Here is a 25,744-nt window from a genome sequence, read left to right as displayed (position 1 = left end):
AACTTCCTGCTAAATCATAAAAATATAAGATTGATCTGCCGACAGGGAGGTAAAACCCATTATAGTCATTCAACATAATCTCACAAAGCTCTTATTCAACACGATCAAAGCCTATAATTTTTCCTGGAGGCAGTTTTTGTTTCTGATCATGCTTCAGACAGACGCCCAGCGTGTGGTTACAACTACAGAGCAAACAGTGTTTTCCCTCCAAAGACGCCTGTGATTGAAAACACTTCATCATAAAATCATAAACTTCGCTATATTTTTTGGCATGACCCTAATTCTAAATTAGGATTTTTTTTCATGGATGTGAAATGTAAAGAAAGGATCAACACGTTTGGTATGTCTATTTCATGCTTGTGCATTCTTACATGCATAAGTTCAGCAACTTTAATCTTTCCTGTCATGTTAAGTTCATGAGAACAATATTTTTTTTAGTGAAGACTTTAACTGCAGTTGAAGACAATGTTTACGAGCAAAAGAAAAACTCAAATTGGAAAATTTAAACCTTACAGATATGAAAGGTCTTCACTTCTAAATATACCCTCCAGAATCAACATGCATTTGGGTCAAGTTTCTATTTGGGGTCTACTTTAAGTTGAACAATTTTAGAATCATTCTCCATTTTTTCCACATAAATGCTCTTTCAAATGTTTGAGAATTTGAGTAAAAAAAAGGAAGCTCATAATTTGTAGTTTGCAACACCATTTGTCACACCTGCACAAATTTTTAACTCATTTGTGATTACAAAAAATGTTTTGCATGCAATTTAACAAAAAAAACAAAAAAAAATGAGTGATGTTCTCTCCCATTGTTTTCTCTTTCTCTCTCTCTCTCTCTCTCTTTCCGATTTTGCTCTTCGTATTATTCTATCTGAGTCTGTCTCTCTTTCCCTCCTCTGTATTATCTATCATCTTCCATTCAAGTATTAAATAACACGTTTCTATCTCATTTCTCAATCAATCTGCCTCTTCCCCCTTTTCTTTCACCCCACCACACTTTCATTCCCTTTGCTTTCTTCTTTTCTCACATCATTTGAACATTCATGTCATGAATACAGGTACTTCGGCATGAGACCTTGGCCCAAACAGAAATCTAACCCTGCTTCTAACTTGTTGGTTTAGCGGTAAACGGAGAGGGATATCAAACTACCATTAAAACAGACCTGAAACCCATCAAAGAGGCAGCTAGGACTGCAAGGAATCTCTCCACAACATTCAGACATTATTCTCCCTCCTATACTCTTTTCACACTGGTTTTGCTTAACCCCGTACTTTGCTTAGCCCCGTACTATCCTTAACCCAGGACTATTTTGTTTGGCTTTTCACACACGCTGTTTTTAGTCCCGGACTAGCGCCTATTCCGGAATAAGAAAATTCATGCTATTCTCACTGCAATCCGTTAACCCCGGATATCGTGAATGTTATGATTGGACATATACTTCGCATCTGGCCAGCTGCGATACGCTCCATTGCGTAGTACCAGACTATTTTTCGTTTCTGTTCTCATTCATTTGCTTGGCACCGCAATTGCGGGGTTAGCAGGAGTTAGCACCACAATTGTGGAGTTAGCCCTGCTATTTTGCAGGGTTAGTTAACCCTGTACTATAGGTGGGGTTAGCCAACTTTAGCCCACTTTGGTAAAAGCCAGTCTGAACAGAAAGTGGAATAGGCTTAACCCCGTACTATAGGTGGGGCTAAGACCCCCCCCCCCCCTTAACCCCACCTATAGTACAGGGTTAAGCAAAATATTGCCAGTGTGAAAACAGTACTACATGTTTGTATGGCAATCTTGTCATCAGAATCCCAACTCTTGAGACATAATTCAGCACATTTCAGTGAAGGCAGATTTAATAGCAGTGTTTGTAGCCTGTGAAATGAATTTAATGCTAACAGCAATTATCATCACTTGTAGGGAGTAAGGACCCCCCCCCCCCTCCTACACTTAAAAGGCAAAGGGGGAGGGGGAGAGAGAGAAAGGAAGAGTAGCGAGGGAACTTGAAATTAAGATGATACAAGTACAACCCCTCCAATACCATCCCCTCAATCTAGTGACAAAATGCCCTTAATTGTTCTCTCACATTTCCTTCTTCTTCAAGTACCATAAGCATCAGAACAACATGTCATCTTCCAGAATAGAAAATTCCAAAAGTTCGATTTTCAGAGCATGCTGATATATAGAATCCTCTTTTTTATTGAAATGAATAAAAGGACTTTTGGAAAAGTGCCATAAGTCAATTTTTTCTTCTTATATACCTTTTTTGTTCAAACCTCAAACTCACATAGTCAAATTTCTTTGAACTTTTTCTGGTGGGGCAGGAAATGGGTGAAATAAATTACCATATATATCACAAACAGAGAATGACTCCTGGTATTCAATAGATGCTATACCATACAGAAGTGACAGGTGATTTACGATTCTCTGAGGCACAGTATGATATCATTCTTTAAGATATTATTAGAATAAGCTCACAAAGAATTTTTGAAAGGCCAGGAAGAGTTTGCTCATAATGCAAAAATTACTGTATGGGGTCAGACGGATGGGAACCTAGAATTCTATTTCATTCTGTATGGAACATGTATACTTTCGATACTTCAATTCCAATATATTTCAAGCAATGAACATTTCAACTATAACTATGTGTCCATTAAGAAGAAGTCATGCAAACTGCATTTAATAGACACATATCTTTCTGAAGAAAAAATATTATTTTTTATCAATAGATGTGCAAAATACAGTGTGTACAACTGCGCCAAAATCTCTTGTTTGCCTATCAAACCAGCCTAAATACTGAAGGTACTAGCTTTTTTTCTTGCAAACTAAAGTGACAACCTAAATCATATTGCATTTTCATCTTTTTGTCAGGAGAAAAACTGACAAGGTATCTGAAGGTGAAATGTAAATAGAGAACAAGTTCAAATATATTTCATGAGGGTCATTAATTTGGCTGCTCATAACACTCGCGACATAGAGTTTGCCGCTATACCCTACAACCAGTGAAAAATCTTTCATGAGCTCTGGAAACTTAAAGAGAGATCAGGTATAAAAACAACAAAATACATGAAATCACGTACTGCAAGAAACTCTAACTTTTACTCCAAACAAGAGCTTCTGTGACAAGAAAGCACAGCAGTGTATATTTTCTACTGCTGTTTTGCTTAGTAACCAGTGAGCTAAATTTCACCAGTAGTGCAATGCTGGTCTAAGTTTCCGAAATTGAAAGTTGTAATCCACACTGCAATGAAACATTTGATCGTTTCCATGGCCTGGCAGTAATGAAGTGTCATCATACTTCGTTGAGACTGTTTTGACGGGAGAAATACCCACTGGAATAAGAATTTGGCTTGTCTAGCGCTCGATTTTGTTTTTGGGGGGCTGCGTGTGGTGGAGTAGAGGCATATGATGACAAATAACGGCAATCAATAACTTGGAGCAGGGCAATGGTATGTAACGTAATTGTCAAAATGGATTAATGTTTGACTGATGATTATTTAAGTAATCCACAGCAAATCACATTTTCAGCATTTCAAGGTTGTATTAAATATCAATAATGAATTATCTCTCATTACAAGTCGTTTCAGTTTTTGAAGTACAAGAATGATGCATGTATGTGGCATTAGAAAAGTTCATGACATCACAGAGAGCCCCCCCTCCCACCCCCCCCCCCCCCCAAAAAAAAAAAAAAAAAAAAAAAAAGCACAGAAACAGATTTTGCCCCTGGCTAAATAAGTCAGATCTGAATGAAACATTTCCATTTAAAAAGAAACAGTTTTACAACACAACAAAAGGAATTTGAAAGAACTCAGTATTTGTTGTTGTAATTGTATTAAGAATAAGAATAAGAAATACATTTCTGTAACCATAAATGTGGGATTTGATGTTCTTTCTGTAGATACAATCTTGAACCAAAAATATGATACCGGTACCTTCTTTCGTAAGTACTTACTACACATACAGCAAACATCCTAAACAATACATGAGGGATCTAAAGACCTTTCAGGATAAATGATTTGTGTCAATCCCTTTATTTTTTTCTACTGTGTAAGAACTGTTTATACTGGTGGGAGCATCTCACAATAAAATTAAAAAATGTCTGGTTGAGAGCCAAAAGGGCATTAACTCATACCATTTCACATAGAGTTAACGCCCCTCTGGCTCTCGATACTTCATTAAGGTTTCATATCCCAACCACACCAACAAGACCCAAGACCAGACTGACAAGGGACCAATGGAGACACGAATGGCCAAGAATCGGTCAGTCTGACTGAGGCATAAGTTGGACATTGATACAGTGAAACCTGTCCATAGCGAACGCTCAAGGGAAACACACAATGTGGTCTTTGTAGACAGGTTCCTTTAGTACATGTTTCAATGAGAAACCATTTTCAAGGGAACAAAAAATGTGGCCTTTGTAGACAGGTGGTCACTAAAGCAGGTTTAACTGTACACCATTGGTGTCTGCTTTTGCTACTCACATTGCACTGCATAGGCGAAGAGTTCTGAAGCCAGGTTAAAGCTGCATGGAAGTCTCCCTTGAAGCATATCCATCTTCAGCTGGAGGAAGAACTGGTATCTAGTCACCTCCTCTGATAACCGACAGGGATCCTCCACGTAGAACTTGACCCCAAAGTACATGGTCATCGGACTCACGTCTGAGATGAGGATGAGTACGTAGAATGGGATGGAAATAATAAGTCAGATTGTTAGGTAACTGTTTAACTCTCCTTATAAAACCCAAATGGAATGAATCCTACTCAATCAGCTAAACCTGATGCAAGTACATGTATTAACATTATGCCACACAAAATGAAAACTAATGCCTTGGTCTCATTTCCTTTGTTAAACTCAACTTTAGACTGAGCTCACATTCATCAACAGGTTTAAAATTATTAGAATAGGAAACTATGCATACAAAAAATATTACCTCTTTACTCTCTATGGAATAACTTGATTAGGTCTTTACCTCTGATATAAAACTAAACAGACTGTATAGACTATAGTAAAGTACTTTCTCTTTGGAAATTGTAATGTTACTTTGGTGATCTGCCATGCCACTTAAAAATGAGGGTTTCTGAAATGATACTGGACGGTACCTTTTTGAGTATTTATAGCACCTACATGTACATGTACAATGTAAATGTATGAGAATTATTCCATAATAAATTTAGAGAGGTAACCTACTCAAAATCAAACACATCATTACTCTGTAACCAAGAAAAATTCACATAAATACACTGATACGTGTTACTTCATAGTAAAGCCTTTTTCAGATACAACGTGGCAAAACCGCTGCATTTCTTTAAGATGATGTAATGGTAATATGCTTCACAATTTTGCACACTTTTTGTTATAGCACAGAGCTACAATTTAAGTAGATCAGGCATCTTGTTGCAAGCAGCTGCCACTCATTCACACGTAAAACATCACGGTGGTTAACCTAGTCACATCTGAACAAGCCTTAAAGACAACACTAAGTAAAGTAACCTTGTGTGAATATACCATATCAACTGAGCTTTAATTAAAAGCTCGTAATAAGCAGTAAACCATACCATAGATTGTTCCACTTGGTTGACAGTGTTTGAAATTTGAAATACCAAAAGTTAACAAATAAATGACAGAAGCAATATCAGAATACTATTGTATTGTAAAAAGAGAGCAAACAATTCAACTTATAAAATATATTTCCTTTATATAATTATACCCTTCATCAATCAAGCTCTTGGGAAAAATTAAATTAAAAACAGCTAAATAGTACATACTAACAAATCTTACTCACTTTTTAACTGCTTTACTACTTGTTTCTCAGGATTCAACCAATGCTGTAATAAAACGAAATATAAACAAAAATCGTGTCCTCTTATTACTAAATTTTAATTTTATTCAAAAGTTTGACCAAACACATTCATTCTTGTATATCCATAGCCAAAATGAGCACTCATCAGAAATCAAAATGCTGTAAAAATATTGCAACCATAGTAAAACTCTTAACTAGTCTGTTCATTGATAATGATTTATTCACTGTAAATTCAGAATCACTGAAAGACTGTATTTAAAGATGCAAAAGTAAACTTTGTATCAAAGAATTTTAATTCTAATTCACTCTTGCTGTAATATAGTGAAATGCATGAAAACCTTTGCGAGGTGTATTTGCCAGTGATTTTGCAATAGGTGTTTAATCATTGAATTTTGCAATCAATTTTCAATTACTTAATATCTAATTGTGAACAAATATTTATATTGATAGCATTGAATTTTCAATAACGATTATGACTGGAATATAAATGAACTCACACCGACCACCAAGGATTAGAGTCAGTGCAATATGTTTTTTTTTTATTATAAATTATCAACAAATTGTATTATTCTACGCAAATTTGCAATATCATTCACATTATTTCTTAATTCATTATGAAATTCAACTCTTAGATTTCCAATATTTTCCACCAATGACAAAAAATCAACCCTTCGGCATGCCAATTTCGCAATGGTATGGTTTTAATGTTAATTTCAAAAGTATATTTTTAGAATGTTTCAGTTAAGATTTTCATTGCTTATTAATTTAACGATACTTGCCATTATTATTGTCATTTGATCACTTTTATTTGAATTTCATCGTTGATTGCTTGGACTGTTTTAATAACTATAGTATAATTGCTTTTATCTGCGAAAATGGATAATATTCAATTAAATCCTTCAATCAATAAAAATAATAATATGCAATGAGATATTTATCAATTAACTATAACTTTGATACCTACATACATGTATGTGTGCACCTCAAAGATTACAATCATCAAGAGAGTAGGGGTCACATTTTTTTGATACATCTGATCCATACTGAAATTGATTTCAATACTGCTTACACAAATTCAAAATGGCATGCTTTTAACTGCATCTAGAACATTATGGTGAAAGGTAAAGAAACTATACTTTGACTACAAAAAGACACATACCGGAATTCAAATGTAGCAATACCATTTACATGTAGGAACAGGTGCAGGGATGGGTAATTACTTACAGTTTGGTTGTCTTTATCGATGAACCTGAGTCCAAAGAAGTCTGTTTCCAGTAGATTCATGTGACTGTAGACTCTGTCTAGAATATCACTTCCTCTCATCTTAACCTGAATGTAGGAGGATTAAAACACAAGTTAATGTACACATGAATAAAATATGCATGGTAAGTAATTACTACATGTAAAAGGAGTATAAGAAATACATATTTCCTATTCTTATTAATACACTGTACATTTAATCTTTTTTAATGTTAATCATTTGTTATCTTTCTTCATTCTTTGTTATGTACTGACTGTGAAGTTGACATGGAATATTGTTTCAAATACTGTAATACATGTATGTTCTGTTTTAATCAAATTTGGAAATATACTTTGAACTTTAAAAAAAAAAAAAAAAAAAAAAAAAGTGATAGTACTAGAGACTATTTAAAGCTTATCAGTGCTAGTTTACAGGAGGGATTAGACCGCCCTGCAAGGTCACTGGACAGGTGGTTATCTCATCAACTCAACTCTCAGTTAACATAAGAAAAAGAGGATCATGGGGGACCAATGGTCACTGATTAGGCATTGTTTAATATAGAGAGGGTGCAAGTAGCTACAAGTAAACCCAAATGTCTAATAATAGCCCTTGTAAAAGAAAACAAAATCTGTGTTGTTAACATATTCTGTCAAAAGGGGTATAACATACATTTACCTGTTTAAAATTACAAAATTAACATAGCAATTATAACCCTATAATTAAAACAAATCTATGATTTTGAAGTTAGTATTCCCAATAGTGCCTAATACATTTAGTTACATTTATATTCTAGTTCAGAAAAAAAGCGAATAATGAAAAGTGAGACTGGCAGAGAGCAAGAAAGACATGAAAGGGCAAAAACACAAAGAGATAGTAAGAGAGAAGATGAATACTTTGTAGAAAGCAACAAAGCAAAGAGTACAGTAGCTACAAAATGCTCAGAACTCAAAGGCAATTCATTTCATACAAATTCATCTCACGTATATTTCAAACTTGACAAAGGAAAGCACAAATGTAGAACTGTAAAATACTTGATGGGTGACCATTTTGATAGATTCACAGCTCACAATGTACCAAAACATACCCATTAAATCCTCCCCTTAAAAGTTGTCAGTCCAACAAAACAACTCAAGATTTAAAAAGCGATTCATGGGGAACCAAACAGAGCAAAACCCTACCCCCTTGTCTAAAACCTGCGTCACTCTCTGCTTGGTTGATTTTCTAAAGCCCCTCGCTAACACAAACTCGCTCATAAAGTACCATTGAGGTGTATTTATTTTTAAAGCATTCACCGGCAAAGTACAGGTAATAGACTGAATGCAACAGATTTGTTTTTAAGTGTCTTCTTTTATGAAAGATTACATGAACAAATTGTACAAATCAAACTTCATCCTTCAAATTCACAATAAAAAAGTGTGCTTTTCACTTTGGACACTGTATTTTATGGCCGCTGCCCCTATAAAAGTACACAAAGCCTTACTGGGTTTTATTAGTTCATCGTTAGGATACTGAAACAGAGTGGTCGGTAGAAAACATGTATTTCGTTGACATGCTACACGTAAATGTGCAAAACAATAATATTTTGCTAAATATGGGTGTGTACTGTTGCTTGTAAATGTATGGTTTGTGGATAGCAAGCAATAGGTGCAGAACGAACAAAATGAAAGTGATACTGGTTATTTATACGACCACAGTACAACCTTTGGATACCTAGTGGGACTTTCACACTGCAAATTTAGCCATAACAAGCATCAAAACACTTAAATTTTAAGTTTTTCTGCATTGATATCTTTACATCACAGAGTATAACACTGTACTTCAATCTTAAGGATTTGCATGCATAATATATATTCAAAATAAAATTAATATGAACATCCAAAGTCAATGTCATTATATTTTAAAAGTTAAAATTTAACAGTTCTTGATTGATAAAGATATCCTTCAATCTTCCAAATTTATCAAATGTATCATCCAATATATTTTAATTTGTATCTATCATAGCTAAAAAAAAGTACCAGCATAGTCAATTGACCATCATGTTATCACTGCCAGTAACCACAGCAACATCTATCAACAACAGCACAGGGTAGATACTGTTGGTTTATTTCGAGTGAGTGGAGATATTGAATTAGCTTTTATTATGGATGCCAGACTTCTCCACCTGAAGTTCACTGAATATCAATATGATTCTCATCTCTAGATCAAACACTATTCATCGGTGGCAGCGGGAGAGCTTTTTCATCAGAGCAGGGTGCTCTGAACTTACAGTTCCTGAATGTGTGTCATACAACATTTTTCACACGAAAGGACAATTTGTATAATGTCACATTCATTAACCTTTAGTGAAAGTATACTAGAGCGTATGTAAATATATTAGAGTGTATACCAGAGCTGCCAACCTCCAGAACAGAAAATCAGTAATCACAAGGCTCAAAATCCATAATTTTGGGAATAAATCAGTAATTTCCTAAACGGCGCTATGAATCTGTAAAACAACGGCATGCCAACACTGCGCGGAAGGATGAGCACATGATTGTTTGAAATTTTAGTGATTTTACTCACACAAAGTTGCTAAATATTGATTATCAGGTCATAACACATTAGCAACAACAACAACAACTTTTTTTAATTCCGTAATTCCGTAATGATCGTTAATTTTTTGTACCAATTACGGATTTTTGTACCAATTACGGGAAATCCGTACTAGTTGGCAGCTCTGGTATACACAGGATTTATAAATGCATAATTCATTGATAAGAGTAAATAATGTGTGCAATGGTCATGACTTGACCCCGTTTTCTTATCAAGTTCTTGTTTAAACCTATGCTCATTTTGCTATATGATATTTACCCAACGAAAAGATAATTATGATACTGTCCTCATCGCATGAAATGTTATATACTGTACTTTTGCTTTTTTGAAGGGGGAATTAGGGGGAGGGTGTAAAAACTATTCCTGAAATTAATGCCTATATTAATGTGCTCTGGGCTTTAATTATCCTGAAGTTATTTAAGTCATTATAAATAATAAAGGGTTTGGGCTGGGGTTCCCATTGGCTGAGGTTAAATGAAGGCTAACACATATTTATGTGTAGTCATGGCAGAGTCGTGGAGTTGAATATACTTCCAACACCATGCCATCAATCGGTAGTTGCCTGTATTGTTGAACCCTCACTGCTCAATACCCCCATCGAGCTTTAAAACAGAGACTCGCGATGACAAGATGACTGGTAAATTAATAAGCGCCTGAGGATCATGTGTTACCCCCTTGTGTGTCAGCTTGGGTAACAGTCCATGGACACTCTCCGTGGTGTCTGGCACATCAAATGTGATCCTCATCGTGACTGACAGGAGAGTCAAGATTTGAAAAAAATTGGTTAACTTGCCAAATTAATGATTTGGGAGGATTATGCGGACGTGTTGGAATGAGGCCGCAGGGAATGGACGGCAGGAAGAAAACTTGGTAGCTAAGTTTGATAACATGTCAAGGAGTAAGCCTTTATATATAAAAATAGTGTCTCAGTTGACAACTACCATGTGCTACACATGTACAATGTACATGGAGTGTATAAAGGTAACAGTAGAGAAAAGGACACTGTTCATTTATCTGTTGTAAAATGAATGTATGTTGTATACTAGGAATAAATACACAGATTTGTCACATCAAACTATACAACTATACTGCCTGTTTTATGAATCCTTCATCTGTATAAAAACTGTCCAAATATGCTTTTATTACCTGAAGCTGGCTGGTCAAATATAGGGGGAGGGGGCCTTTCATCTCCATTTCCCCTTCCCATAGTTGATGTCAATGTTAAAGTTGATACTCTAAGCAAATAAATGTCCCTTAATTTGTTACCTACGGCAAGTATATGTTATTTTTAAGTTTTTCAATTACTTAGTATATCACAAAAAAATTCTGTCTACTCGAGATCCTCAATTGAAATGTCTAAAATATCCGCCTCTCTTTGCATAGAAAATCAGTCACGACGCTGGTCTACTATTTATGACCTCACGTCCGGGAGAGAGTATATTCACGTACCCGGATGTTCCATAGCAAACATGTGCAGAGTGATACGATTTTCTGCATATTTTTGTTTCAAAGGCTGAAAAGTCTAATAAATCATAATTCTATGTACAATTCTTTACCTTCCCCTAGTACTTCATAGTATTAATATCAATTCCCCTTTTATAAATTATGACATATACATGCCAACGATGTGCTATTAGTCGATATTTTCACCATGTAATTTTTGTTTTGGTGTTGAAATCGGCCCAGGCACGGAGTGAACAGTAGCTGTCTACCCATGCACAGTTCATTACACTGCAGCGATCTCCCGATGGTTTCTTCTTCCTTTTTCCCATGTCTTTCGCCTTCCTTGGCCCTGAACATCCTTCATCTACCAATTCTGACACCGGTAGTCCGGAGCAAGTCTTTGTTAGTTGTTTTTCTTAGCTGGCAACGTCACTTTCATTCTCTTGCAATTGCCGATAAACATATAACTAGCGCACGTACGTTCCATCACAAGCAAGCAGCGCCTAGAGCAGCGGCTTGGTCTTACCTCCCGATTCTGCTCGCTCCACGAACGTTCATGCAAGAGCCGCATCACTCGCCAAAATATTATAGAGGAAGCGCGCTTGCATGATCTCGTTCAAGTTTGATATTTTACAACATAAAATGTTTAACTGGTACTGTATCCTTTTTTGAGGCAGTCACACACATCTATGATAAGTACTATCATAGTTCTAGACCTATTCGTTTGACAAAACTGCTCATGTACATCTGATGACAATAATTTATCCGCCTAATAATGCATCCGCCTATTCATAAGTGCACGATTCAACTTTAATTCCTAAGCAGTAAACTCGTCTTAAATCTCTACCAAATAGGTGAATATGAGGATATAAAAAGAAATCAGCGACTGGAAAATGTTGCTTCGTTATTCTTCATTCAAATGAAAACAGAAAATCCATCAAATATACTCCTTAACAACAACAAATCTAAGCTCTGACAGGATAGCATTTACGTAGGGATATCACTGCCATTCACTCTCACTGAGCCCATGACTCCCGTTCGTGACGTCACGGATAGAGGCCCGACTCTACGTGCACTTCCGGGTTTCAGACTTAGATATTTTGGTAGAGTTTACTCTAATAAATTCATTATTCTAAACTTGTTTTGTCGGGTGGACACCATTTGGTGTTATTATGGGGGTTAAAAGCTTCCTATTTATGTAATTATCTCAGTATTTGGGATTGTCTTAGAGTATCAGCTTTAAGGTTTATCAAGTATACACATGTACATGTGTATAACAAGATTCTACATCTGTTTCAAACTTTCGAACATCCTTGTAGAAGACAAGGCAAAAGGAAAAAAAAAGTGGAATACAATTTAAAAGTGTTAGTGGGAAATAAAGCAATATGGTACATGGTCATGTGTAACAAAATTGGGAAAGAAGTTATGGTTGAGAGATCTTGAGTAACAACAAATGAAAGACTTCTGTTTCTAAATTTGTTTTTCTTTTGTTTCCCAAGTCTCAAGAATGCAGAAATTCTTTTACAGCCTCTTAGTCTCAAATTTGGGGGTAGACAACATGGCTGTTCGTTGACTGGGCTCGATGGGGGACAAAGAAATGAATAACAGTTAAGCTCCAACTGATTGCAGGTACATTTAGCTAAATAATCCACCATTGTATAAATGATCTAGTTACAAAGATGTAAAGTCCCTCTCAAGCACCAATGAATTCTCAGTGGCATAGTAAATACTACAATGTACTAATGGCTCATAAATTCTTGGAGGGGGGGGGTAGCAAATTCTTCTATAAATCTTTATTTCAAATTTAAAAGGTATGTTCTATAATCCTAATTAGTGTACTTCTTTCCCAATGTCCGGTGACATGTAATTTGTCAAGTATTCATGAGCAGTAGGGGGGGGGGGGGGGTGGGGGAAGGGGGAAGGGGGAGTCAAAAATGAATGTTCATTAATTCAATATCAAATTGGCTTCATTAGGGCCTGGATACATACACATAGTATACAGAACTGTAGATTACTCAAACATTTGCAAAGATTATGTTTTTGCATGAAAAATGTGTACATACAGTATTATCTTGATGGAAAGTTCACTGTCAAAAAATCAAACACATCAACTTCTTTTTCTCTTCTTTAAAACCATGTCAAGTTTGTCAACACTCTGAAGTAGACTCCCCTGTGACTCCTTGTTTGATCTTGGGCAGGGTGCTGAAATGAGCGACAATTAGGAGGAACATCCATGGAGTAAAGTTTATTCAAACAACAAAAGGCGAGGTGACATTCTTTCACCATGTAAATTCAAGGTGGAGTGGAGAAATATTTGTTCATCAATTCTCTGTAGCTGCCTGTCAGTCAAAGGAGTTATTCTGACGAATCAAAAAGGTGAGAATTTCAAAGCAAATATCAATATACCTCAGCTGCTCAGAGCCAATATTCAATTCTTAGGAAATCATAATATTTGCAAATTGTGGAGATTCTTAAACATGGACTTGAGCAGGGACGTACATGTACATGTACAGGCCGAAGGTTTATTCTGTTTGAAGAATATTCATATTACTCAATTATGCTTAACCTCAAGTTCCTCGTGTCATAGTCATATGTTAAGAGTGAGGAAGGTTAAATTGTATAATTAACACAGAATTAAAGTTATTTTTTTCAGTTTTCCTCCAAGGTCTATTATTATAGAAAATGATAAAATATGCAAGATTTACAGTCACAGACAACTTGGCAAAGTACTTTCAGTTACTGGTATATTCACTTGTAGCAGCCATAGAAGTGATAGGACAAAATGAGGCTAGGGTTATATACCCTCTCTTACATCCTGCACAACTAATTCAATAGAAGTTAATTGTTCTAGGTTGCATTGTCTTTCTTCAGAGGTATATCAATAATTTAGGGCAATAGTATTCACTGGCTTCACGATTTAAAATTAATATCATCATAATCGGCACCATCAGCATTAGCAGTAGTAGTAGTAGTAGTCACTATCACCATCATCACTGAATGCATCAAATAGGACTACTATACAACAATCGTGTGAGAAAACTGAAAATGCCAACCCACCATCATTAATGGTATTTATAGGCGCATCAGGACAATGACAAGCAGCCACACTACATTGTAGATGCCTGCTTCTTTACATCGAACAGACATCCTCTAGTGACAACTTTTTCATGAACATTGCAAACGACATTCCAAGATTGGACCCATCCAGTCTACCGTCATATAGACTACTTTTCCTAGTTTATACAGCCATAGAAATTTTACCTCAAGTTGAAAGTCATTAAACAACAAAAAGCTCCCCGACTGTATAGCATTTTTGGCTAGACTTTCAAAGAATATGCATTTTGAAACATTTTAAATGCTTCTTTTAGTCATTCACCTGTACCAGACTGCTGTAAAAGAACACTTGTTGTCCCCATACCCAAGTCATCTCAACCTGCTATCCGTAACCTTAGGCCGGTTTCTTTAACTGATCATATTTTCATTTCATTTTTTAAATCAAAAATGGGTCAACCTTTATATAAGGATTATGTTTACTTTCAGGTTGCAACCTATTCAGTTTATTTTATGTCATTATGTTATATATCTGATTGTATATATATATATATATATATATATGTAATGTTGTCTTTTTAACTGAATGAAATAAAATTGAATTGAATTGATTGAATTTTGGCAAGGTAGCTGAAAACTTCATTGCTAGATGGACTTTCAGCAATATGGAGGACACCATAGATTCAGCACAATTCGGCAACATAGTCTATAACTGTCAATGAGGTTCGTCTACATTCATGTATTAAGAAAATTGCAGTTTAACTGAGTAGTATTGTTATGAGAATCAGTGCAATTAGTGTGTAATCCCCATCTCTATACCCTCTATCTGTTTCTGTCTCTTGTTTACACGGTACACCGTCTCTTTCTTTCCTCCCACCTCCATCTCTGCATGGACCTGTTATAGGTCCATGCTCTCTGTAAACAACAACAACAACAAATCTCATATTTGCTGGAATTCGTCATCACCTGATGCTATGCCTATTGTGACCATTACGCCATCTTACAGCGCTTAGAGACCTCGGTGAAAAGCACTTAAAGATAATACAAAGTTTTGGTATACCGTAGGCTGGTTCAAATGAGTATATTGGAAGCATATATGCGATCCTACAATATTCAGTGATCTTTGTCGCGGTTGAAATCTAATCTAAAGTTATGAAATTGTAAATAATAAACTCTTTAAGATATATAGCTCCTTCTCAAGGTCAAGATATTAATTAAGCTATAAAACAATGTTTCTTGACTATAATCGACCAATTAGCTATTCCTTTTTGGAAGTTATATATCACAACTACATATTCTGAGATTATCATGGTCGCAGCTACCATTGTACAGCCGTAGGCGCTATTTGAAATTTATCAAAATTTACCGGGTGCACCGGTAAATTTTTATATTCAATTTTTCTCGAAAGCAGAAGTGTTTTAGGGGCTTAATTCTCTAGTGCTTATACATGTAGAACATCCACCGGGGCATCCAAATATATCAAAATTGAAAAGAATCACTATCCACCCAATTTTCAAAATTTCCCAAAACTTTGTATTCTTTTAATAAGCACTGTTTTATTATTATTATCTTTATCATGACAAGCTTTTATTGCTACCCTGGAATTGGCCTGGATTACATGTATGTTGTTTGTCTACATGATATTAATGTTATAAACAATTTATGTATCAATTGTATGTATTCTGATTGTAAAAGAATCTGTGATTCGGCCTTGTGGCCGCAAATGACTTGTTATCAATAAACCTTTCTCAAAATATATTTAACGAAAAAATCACTATTAATATTATCATGGTCACCATCATGTTTTTTTTAATACACTGTACTATTTACAACTATGTTACTTTGTATTTCTTAATATTGTAATTATTATAATTATTAATGTCATTATTACAATTATTATCATCATAATTATTGTTACTGTCATTATTTTCATTCATTCTCTATTTTGTATCATTATTGACATTAACATAATTTGTATTAATTATTATCATTGTTATCATAATTTGTCCACAACCTATAATTCAGCAGGTGGTAGATAAAAAAAATAAAAAAAAAGAACCAGACTTTGGTATTGTATCTAACAAGCCCTTTCCTTACTTTCTAACTTACTGTTCATTCTGTTTCTTTCTAAAGTAATATTAGATCTAATGACCATCTTTTTTTCCTTACCTTTCTGTGTCATTTTGAAATTTAAGGAATCTATATTTTACAGCTGTTTTTATATACAACACTGTATTGTTCACCCACAATCAATCAACAGAGACAGAAATAGATTCACTTGAATTTCAAATGAAAGCAAATAAGATTTGCCTCAGATTCATTTCATAAAACAAAGTCAATTCAATACTTGTTTAGCCTAAATGCTGAAGAATAAATGAAAATAGAATAGTCTAAGACTCTAGGCCTAATATTTATTAGAGAGAATGAGAGAAAATGGAATGAGAGAGGATGTATGTAATCGAGTTAAAATAATTATCTCAACATTATTGAGGTTAGTATGACTGAATAATGAAAAACATCTCAATGCAGATGTCAGATTCGTGCTACATCACAAACTCAATTACATTTCAAGAGATATTCACCTCAAGATTCATGTTTACTTCGGAGCCGTTGAGCAGTTGAATACTGCAGAACGCGTCGGACGTCTGTACACCACAACAAGCCATCTCTAACGGAGAGCCGGCGGCGAGAAGCGAAGTCAACAATCCGTTTGAATTTCAGCTGCTTTGTGCTTTCTAACGTAGATGGGCAATAGCATTTGCGATTGCGTATCTGGCCATGTTTTAATCACATTCACAAAATGATAAAATGAAGGTATTCTTATATCCCGTTAAAAGAGCGTCGATAACATCCATGTGCAATAAATAACTGACAACTTAGTCATCAACCGATGATGAAGAAGCCGCTGAGAACGACGACACCGCCAGGCCCAAGATGAAATTCTGCTTCGAGACGCCAAGATAATTGCTTTGCATACATGCATTCACCTGTGGAGGATCGGTGGTTACCCTTCAGGAAAGGGGGAGCGAAAATGGTAGACATAGATCTATACTATCAGAGGATTTTACCGATGCGAAAAGTATTTTGTTTTAGGCAGATCCTTTTCCATTGATAGTGTCCACGCACGTTACCGACTCGGCCGTCTGTGATTCGAAACTCTGACTATTATGTAGCATTTAAATTCCATTCAAAAATCAATAAATGGTTTACAAAATAATAATTATGTTAATTAGACACTAGATGGCGCTGTGCAAAAATGACGTTTCGACACATCAGTTATTTGCATGGATGCCAATGCGGAGCTCTTCGCTTTGTTTCGTGATGCGCTTCCTAGAGTTTACTACAATCAGGGGCGGACTGGCCAGGCCATGGAGAGTTTGCGAAATAGGCCTATTAATCGTAGGGGTCGCTTACTTTTTTTTGGTTTAACAGTATAAAAATAGGCCTACAAAGTTTTGGGAAATTTTGAAAATTGGATGGATAGTGATTCTTTAAAATTTTGATATATTTGGATGCACCTGTGGATGTATTATAAGCAATACAAAATGTAGCCCCTAAAACACTTCTGCTTTCGAGAAAAGTTGAATATACAAATTTACCGGTGCTCCCGGTAAATTTTGATGAATTTCAAATAGCGCCTACGGCCGTACAATGGTAGCTGCGACCATGAAAATCTCAGAACATGTATAGTTGTGATATATAATTTCCAAACGGGAATAGCAAATCGGTTGATTTTTTTTGTTGTCAAGAAACATTGTTTTTATCTCTTAATTAATATATTGACATTGAGAGAGAGCTATAAGGAGTTTATTATTTACGATTTTAAAACTTAACACTCGATTTCAACCGCGACAACGATCACTGAATATTGTAGGATCCCATATGCTTTCAATATGTTCATTTGAACCAAATTCATGACCCCATACCAAAACTTTGTATTACCTTTAAGGGCCCGTGGCCTAAAGATCGGTTGATCAACGCTACGCAACCATGGCAACTGGATCTACCACTTTTTTTCAATAATTTTTTTTTATTGATTCCAAACAATACAAATCAATCTTAAAAATAAAATACAGTTGTTTTCCTTGACATGATTTCAAAACATTTTCATTACATAGATTGTACGATTGATGAAAACAAAATATGAAATCAGTTGTAACATAAAACAAATAACCCCATCCAACCAAACACACTACTACCCCCCCCCCCCCCCCCCTCTCCCCAGCATGCGACACACACACACCACCCGACCACACTTCCACCACACACTGTTCCTAGCCTCCTCAGATAGAAACAATCTATTTAAACATTTTTTAAATCATTTAAACGTCACGTTCTCTATATTTAACTATTACAGCTGGAATCAAAGGTCGATCAGGATTATTTTTTATTTATTTAACAAGTCTTCTAGTCAGGTCAGAAGATCCTTTTTTATTGGACTGGGAAACAATTGTATTAACTGAGATCGCAAAAATCTTCACAAACTCGGCAGGATTATACACAGCAAGCCACTAGCCTTACTTGTATAAACTATAAAATATAAACTACAAACTTGACAACTTTATTTTGAAGATAAATCTCTTTTTAGTTTTAACTAACGAGACGCGGATATTTGTTCACTCTTACTTATAAAAGAAACCCATATAATACTTCAAAAATTTAAACACCAGGGAATTTCGAGGCTTTTTTCTCATCACATATTGAAATATGATTACATTAGCAACATGTATACGTGCGCTTGAACGGCAGCCGTCAATCTTCACTGCTCCCGATTTCCGCCGTTTTTCCGGATTTTGTTTGAACCAGGTGATTTGAAATGTGTGTCAAACCGACTGGAATATGTCTGTGCTATTACTAGACGACTTTAAAGGAATATTTTTCAGGAGAAACACATTTACTGGCAAATTGTGTTTTTTTAGACATCGAGTGACATGTACATTACGCCATTTTCACCCCGAGCTTTTCATGCTGAATGATTAATCTGAATAGCACCATTCTTCTGGACAAAGAAGGGAAGACTGAGGTCAAAGAGTTCGGACATAGTACAACCCAGGTCGAAAAAACAGTTAGATACCAGTTGAACCAGCTGGTACTGGTACCAGTTGATTCCAATAAATTAATTGGTTTCAATATGGATATTGGAATACTGGAATCAACTGGTAACCACTTGATTCCAGTTGGAATACCAGTTAAGTGAACTGGTTTCAATTTGGAAATTGGTATAATGGATTCAACTGGTACTGGTACCAGTTGATTCCAATTAGTTAATTGGTTTCAATATGGATTTTGGAAACTGAAATCAACTGGTAACCAATTGATCCCAGTTGGAATACCAGTTGATTCCAGTAAAGTGAACTGGTTTCAATATGGCAATTAGTATAATGGAATCAACTGGTACTGGTACCAGTTGATTCCAGTTAGTTAACTGGATTCAATATGGATATTGGAATACTCGAATCAACTGGTAACCAATTGATTCCAGTTGGAATACCAGTTGTCAACTGGTACCAGTAAGGACCAGTTGAAACCACCAATCATGAACTGGTACCAGTTGGATCCAGTCTACCACTTTCCATATTTGAAACCGACGCTAACTTGGAACAGTTGAACAACCAGTTGATTACCAGTAGTGACCATCAATCAATCAACTGATAATCAATGATCAATATTGCTTAGCATCTGGCAACCAACTAAACCACATTTATTTAGACTCTTGCAATTATTTACCCGACATATTATAGACAGTTTATTAAAAAATATATTGTGTGTTTTTTGGTTGAGATTGACTCCAGATATCACCAACATGTCTACCAATGGATCACCGCCGGGAAATGATGACGGCAAGCACAGGAACCCTCGCGTAATGATGTGGTGCGTGTCGCGGTCCGTATCGACGGCAATGACGAAATGTATGAGCTTCGTCGAGGGAGCCGAAGTCTGGCTCGAGCCGTATTACACCAGCAAGGCCGCCGACGACACCCACCACATGCACCACCCCGACAGCAGCTTCCCATTGGAGCTGGAGGGCAACGAGGACTCGTTCAGAGAAACTGCGATAAACTTGGCGCTTGGAGGAGATGATTTCGATCGGGATCACCTCGACCTGTTATCGTAAGGAATATAAAAATGAAGCAAAATAATATATATATATAACAATATAAATAAATGACCATTTTACATGTAAATAATTAATGGGGAGGCGCGATGACTGAGTGGAAGAGCAGTGGTCTTGTATAACCGGGAGTTCCCTGGTTCGATCCCAGCATGGCACTTAAATGTATATGCCACTTCCAACTCGGTGTAAATGGGTATCTGGTAATTGCTGGAGTAATATCCATTGCAGAGCCATCAGTATGGATGCTGATGAGGCTCCCCTGTGTAAACAAAATCATTATTATTATTAAAACCAAGTCCTTTCGTGGAGGCTCAAAGCAATATATCCCCTTGTTGCTTACATTGTATTTACAAGCTCACACATAGTTTACTCTTTTGGCAGTCACATAAAACAAATCAACGCGGCCAACATAATTTAGGGCGCACTGGGGCACTGGTGTCATTCGGGGGCAGTGGGAGATTTACATATAATACAGGGTACATACGGTTAGCAACTAAATTATTCATACACTCACCACGTTTTGTAATTTTCTACGATTGTGAAAAATTGATTTGTCTTGATGTATGTTTATTTAAAATATGACATATTAAAGCTTATATCGAAAAGTAATCAACACAGGCCCTAATGCAACCAGTCCACATTTCATTCTTAAAGGTAATACAAAGTTTTGGTATGAGGTAATGAATTTGGTTCAAATGAACATATTGGATGCATATGCGGTCCTACAATATTCAGTGATCGTTGTCGCGGTTGAAATCGAGTCTAAAGTTATGAAATTGTGAATAATAAACTCTGTATGTTGTATAGCTCACTCTCAAGGTCAAGATATTAATCAAGCTAGTGACTAAAATCTACCGATTAGTTGTTCCCGTTCGGAAATTATATATCACAACTACATATTCTGAGATTTTCACGGTCGCAGCTACCATTGTACGGCCGTAGGCGCTATTTGAAATTTATCAAAATTTACCGGGAGCACCGGTAAATTTTTTTATTCAATTTTTCTCGAAAGCAGAAGTAGTTTAGGGGCTAAGTTTTCTCGTGCTTATAATACATCCACAGGGGCATCCAAATATATCAAAATTTTAAAGAATCACTATCCACCCAATTTTCAAAATTTCCCAAAACTTTGTATTACCTTTAAGTTACAAAAACATCAAACTTAAAAGGGACATAAATAATTTAGTTGTTAAGTGTATCTGTTGTTGCACCCTATAGCCCACCGCTGATAACACGTTGATTAGGGCCAAGCATTTAAACTGATATAATTATGTTGTCATAGGAACGTATATGTTAAATATATCGTGCAGTTTTTACTGAAATATCAGTTTATTTATCAGTTCATAGATTTTTAAACATGCATGATGTTTATATCGAATACAAGTATAAAGACCTACAAATATACTCTGAAATGAAGCACGAAAATAAATGGAATTCGTGAATTAATTATTATTAATCTCTGTCTAACACTAAGTTTGACCGAATAATAAATTCCAAGTTTTGTTATGCTGATCCTTACGGAAGCGTTAAAGTGCCATTCTACTTGACGACATGACGAGATATTTCATCTTGTCAAGTCGACTTAATATCCACATAATATCCACATGAACTTTTTGTGAAGTCGACTTGGCAAGATAATTTATTTCGCCATGTCGACATTACTTTTTGGGTAGTCGACTTGGTAAGATAATATGTCGCCATGACGACATGTATGTTTTAGAAGTCGACTTGGTAAGATAACTTATGTCGCCATGACGACATGAACTTTTTGTGAAGTCGACTTGGCAAGATAATTTATTTCGCCATGTCGACTAATAAAAGTTGATAAGTCGACATGGTAGGTTAAATATCTTTACATGTCGACATGATATGGATATTAAGTCGACTTGACAAGATGAAATATCTCGTCATGTCGTCAAGTAGAATGGCACTTTAACGCTTCCGTAGATCCTACTTGTATTGAATCGCATATTTTTATTCTCCTGATTGTCCTTCTCTTTCTCTTTCCTGCCAAGGCCGGTGTCATTAAAACGCATATTCGATAATTTGGATCCCGCTAAAAAGTTTGTTTTCATCAAAGACTTGGCGTTGGGGATGCCACCGAGTCGCTTTCCGTACCTACCCGACCGATCAAGTGGTATTAAGCACTTCTTCCTCATCAGACATCCCGTCAAAGCCTACAAGTCGTTGCGCAAATGTCTGCTCAATTTCATACTCCCCTCTGATCCTGCATCTGAAGATGTGGGAATTAAAATGCCCGATGAGAAGACTTTCCATATCATCAAGGACATACCTTCGCCGCGGGAAGGAACGCTGTACAACTACCAGGCCATTCACGAGCTCTGGAGCCACATCAGGAAGACGGTGGATAAGGACCCGGTGATTGTAGACATCGATGAGGTCCTGGAGAACCCGTCGGCGATGATGCCGCGATTGTGCAACGCGTTGGCGATCCCGTACTCTAAGAGTCTGCTGTCGTGGGACGCATCGTCCGACGTCGTCCTGAAGTGGAAGAGCTCGTGTTCGAACGTCCGTGATTCTCCCAGGTACGCCATGTGGTTCACCAATGCCTTCAAGAGCTCCTGTTTCAAAGCTTCATCGACCACGGCATCCCTCGATGACGCCACTGATGATATCAAGGAGGTTGTCGAAAAAGAAATGCCTTTCTATGAGGAGATGTATAATCTAAGATTAACCATTTAACGACGTTTTCCAATTGTATCCCAGCTTGCAAGACCTATGTCAGGACAACTACACCACTTGGACCCGACCCAGATAATCTACCTCGGACATATACCTCCCGGATAACTTGGTAACTCATAGAGATCCTGTGTTAGAAGGATCTCTATGGCATAATAGTTCCTTCAAATACAGGTCCGGATACAGGTGTATACATATTCACGTGTCACAACTATATCTCTCAGTATGCTATGCGATAACTAAATATCTCCCTCTATAGAGAACAACATCAGAGTTATCAGTTTGTTAAAAGTCCAATAAAACCTTATCTGGGGATGTTTTCCAAGATCAGACTTTGTCCGATTGGTCCTCAACAACATAAATCGAAATGCAAATCATATCAAGCTGATCTATATAATTATATGTTATATCACAAAATGATAATATCTGGTAAAATATTTGGTGAACACCCCTCCCCCCCCCCCCCAACAAAAAGAAGATTATTCAATACAAACATACTTACTCTGTAACTTCTCACGTTTATTTTAATCGTTAAGAAGACCTTCCCACACTTTGCAAAATTCAATGAACAGAACGAATCAATAATGCCAATGACTTTTAGTAATATTTTAGTACTGTGAAATCCATTCATACGCATAACACCCGGAAAAATAAACATCTCCGTCCACCCCTTTAAAAAAGTATGCATATAATTATCTTAAAATTCCATTACAGTGAATGGTTCAAAGCTGTGGAACAATTTACCGTCCTACTTCTCTGAACACTTTAACAAAACCCTTAAAAACATAATTTAGAAGCTCATAAGTAAAAATTGGATCGTAATCTATTATTAGGGCATGCGGGTTCGTGCAGGTTTAAAACAAAAAGTAAATGCTTTGTAGTAATCTCGTGCTTGTTTTCATGGAGCCACCGTCTTTTCGTCTATCTTCTTTGTCTTCTTTTCTCTCATTATTTATTCTTATCTACACTCCTTTCCCCCTTTCTCTCTACCCCTCTCTTTCTCACTCTCTCTCTCTCTCTCTCTCTCTCTCTCTCTTCTGTACTTAGTCAACCGAATTTCTCTGTTTTTTAAAACCTTATAGAGTTATAACTTTTCCACTTTTCAGTATGTTAATGCTCAAACCTTATTTGTGTTCCTTTTTTTTATTTACAACTGTACTATCATCTATTTTCTACGTGGGATATACCTTTCCCAAAGGCCTCTAGGCCTTTTTAGGTGTGCCTCGCAAAACATTTCTACTGTAAAACACAACATTTTATTTAATCCCAGATATATTTTACCAATATTTGTATGTATTACTTTATTGTTTTACGCATTAAAAAATGTTTCTACGGTAATCATAGTTTTGGGAATAAAGACAAAATGAAATATAAACTAAAACAATTAAATATTGGACAAACGGTGCGCATAGTATAAAAATGTTAATCCATACAATAATTACAATACCATTTAAATTTCTTAATTAATATATATAGAGAGAGAGAGCAGAAAGTATGATGTGATAATTATGTTACTCTAACGATAATATGTATACACATGTTAATTCATCCACGTATTGGCAGTGTTCGACAGTGTAGAGAGTTAGAAGCATGATTATAATGCATATTTTGATCACCAAATTGTCACCGTGACCATATGCTATTATTATAATAACATTACTGATATGTTGTACTCTTAATTAAAACAGTTGAAATAAAGATCCGTGAGTATTTCAAATTACTTTATTTCGACTCAACGATTACGTATAATTATATAATACTCTAAATGTATTCTTATATTATTTTGACGTTTCTAATCTATAGTATAGGAAGTAAAAATACTATTTATAATATGTATGACCATCATAATACTTGTTGGCTTCCTATTCATGAGTATATTAATTTCTAAAATATGATCCTATCAAAGGCAGTTATGGCCATATAAATTGTATTTATATTCCTATGCCGTTATAAACACTTTTCATAGATTTCTTTATTCTTGCAATATTACGTCGTACACGATTATGTTTCGTTATGCACAGAATTGTAATTAATGAAATGGAATAAATATGTTCATGACATTTGTGTTAACAAATACGTGTATACGTGATCATTTCATTCGTTTTAAACTCTGTGGTGTATTTTGTTTTTCAGATTTTTATTTTTATTGAGAAATCCATTATACGCCTTTACGTTGATAAACACAGCTAAAGAGGCTCAGGGTTCATAAGCTGTGTCGTCTCTGGGAGGACCCAGGTTCGTAACCAAGTAGATTAGTTACAGTGCCCTAATTTTGTAAGGCATTGATCCTCATTATACACATCCCTCGGAGTGGACTAAGAGCCATCGGTCCCCTCTTGCTCATCTACTTACATGCTTTCTTGGCAGTCAGGTAACATAAACCATGGCGATTAATTACAATTAAGACATTTATTTTCAGCAGCGGGGGAGATGGGGGGAAGAGCTGTGGAATGATTGAACCCCAAAAGGCCGTATGTAGTGCCATAGTACAAATGGCGTAACCCAACATAAATATCGAAAACATTACTCTGATGATCCGCTGTTTGGAGACTATTTCAGGAAGGGACGGGTTGGGATTAAAATGTATGTTGTCATTATTAGTGAATTTTTGCAAACAAGAAGTTCAACGCCAGTGGTATAGGCCTATCCAGCGGTGACGGGTAAACATGTCAGAGGTGAAAATGGACTAATTGCGTAATTGATTTTTATACCATGACATTTTTACCTCTGATTTATAAAAAAACAATGAAACGAAAGTATTTATCATAGCCTAAGTTGGAATTGACCGTTCCCGCAACCCCCCCCCCCC

General features: G+C 36.0%; 2 protein-coding genes across 4 annotated transcripts in view; one reads left to right on the top strand and one right to left on the bottom strand.

Annotated features, from left to right (window-relative positions):
- The window catches only part of LOC579438 (band 4.1-like protein 4A), a 49,360-nt gene extending 32,333 nt beyond the window's left edge, over positions 1-17,027 (bottom strand). For all 3 annotated transcript variants that reach the window (XM_779556.4, XM_030976616.1, XM_011675029.2), the window contains exons 1-4: positions 16,703-17,027; positions 7,019-7,123; positions 5,777-5,819; positions 4,476-4,652 (exon numbers count right to left, since the gene is read on the bottom strand). In XM_779556.4, the coding sequence (XP_784649.3) occupies positions 4,476-4,652; positions 5,777-5,819; positions 7,019-7,123; positions 16,703-16,786 (409 nt within the window). In that variant the 5' untranslated portion in view covers positions 16,787-17,027. The remainder of the gene's footprint in view (positions 1-4,475; positions 4,653-5,776; positions 5,820-7,018; positions 7,124-16,702) is intronic.
- A 2,884-nt stretch (positions 17,028-19,911) lies between these two features.
- LOC115920756 lies at positions 19,912-24,433 on the top strand. The gene is made up of 2 exons (XM_030977337.1): positions 19,912-20,231; positions 22,251-24,433. The coding sequence occupies exons 1-2, from the start codon at positions 19,924-19,926 to the stop codon at positions 22,936-22,938; spliced, it is 996 nt and encodes a 331-aa protein (XP_030833197.1). The 5' UTR covers positions 19,912-19,923; the 3' UTR covers positions 22,939-24,433.
- The last annotated feature ends 1,311 nt before the right edge of the window (positions 24,434-25,744 follow it).

Source organism: Strongylocentrotus purpuratus, unplaced genomic scaffold (genome assembly GCF_000002235.5).
Source record: "Strongylocentrotus purpuratus isolate Spur 01 unplaced genomic scaffold, Spur_5.0 spur5_scaffold_9, whole genome shotgun sequence".
In the NCBI taxonomy this organism is placed as follows: domain Eukaryota; kingdom Metazoa; phylum Echinodermata; class Echinoidea; order Camarodonta; family Strongylocentrotidae; genus Strongylocentrotus; species Strongylocentrotus purpuratus.
This window is presented reverse-complemented; position numbering and strand designations above follow the sequence as displayed.

What these genes read in the sequence shown, in the direction of transcription:
- LOC115920756 (XM_030977337.1), top strand. Translation starts at nt 19,924, where the DNA reads ATGTCTACCAATGGATCACCGCCGGGAAATGATGACGGCAAGCACAGG. An exon ending in GATCACCTCGACCTGTTATC is followed by an intron (nt 20,232 to 22,250) that starts GTAAGGAATATA and finishes TTTCCTGCCAAG; the next exon opens with GCCGGTGTCATTAAAACGCA.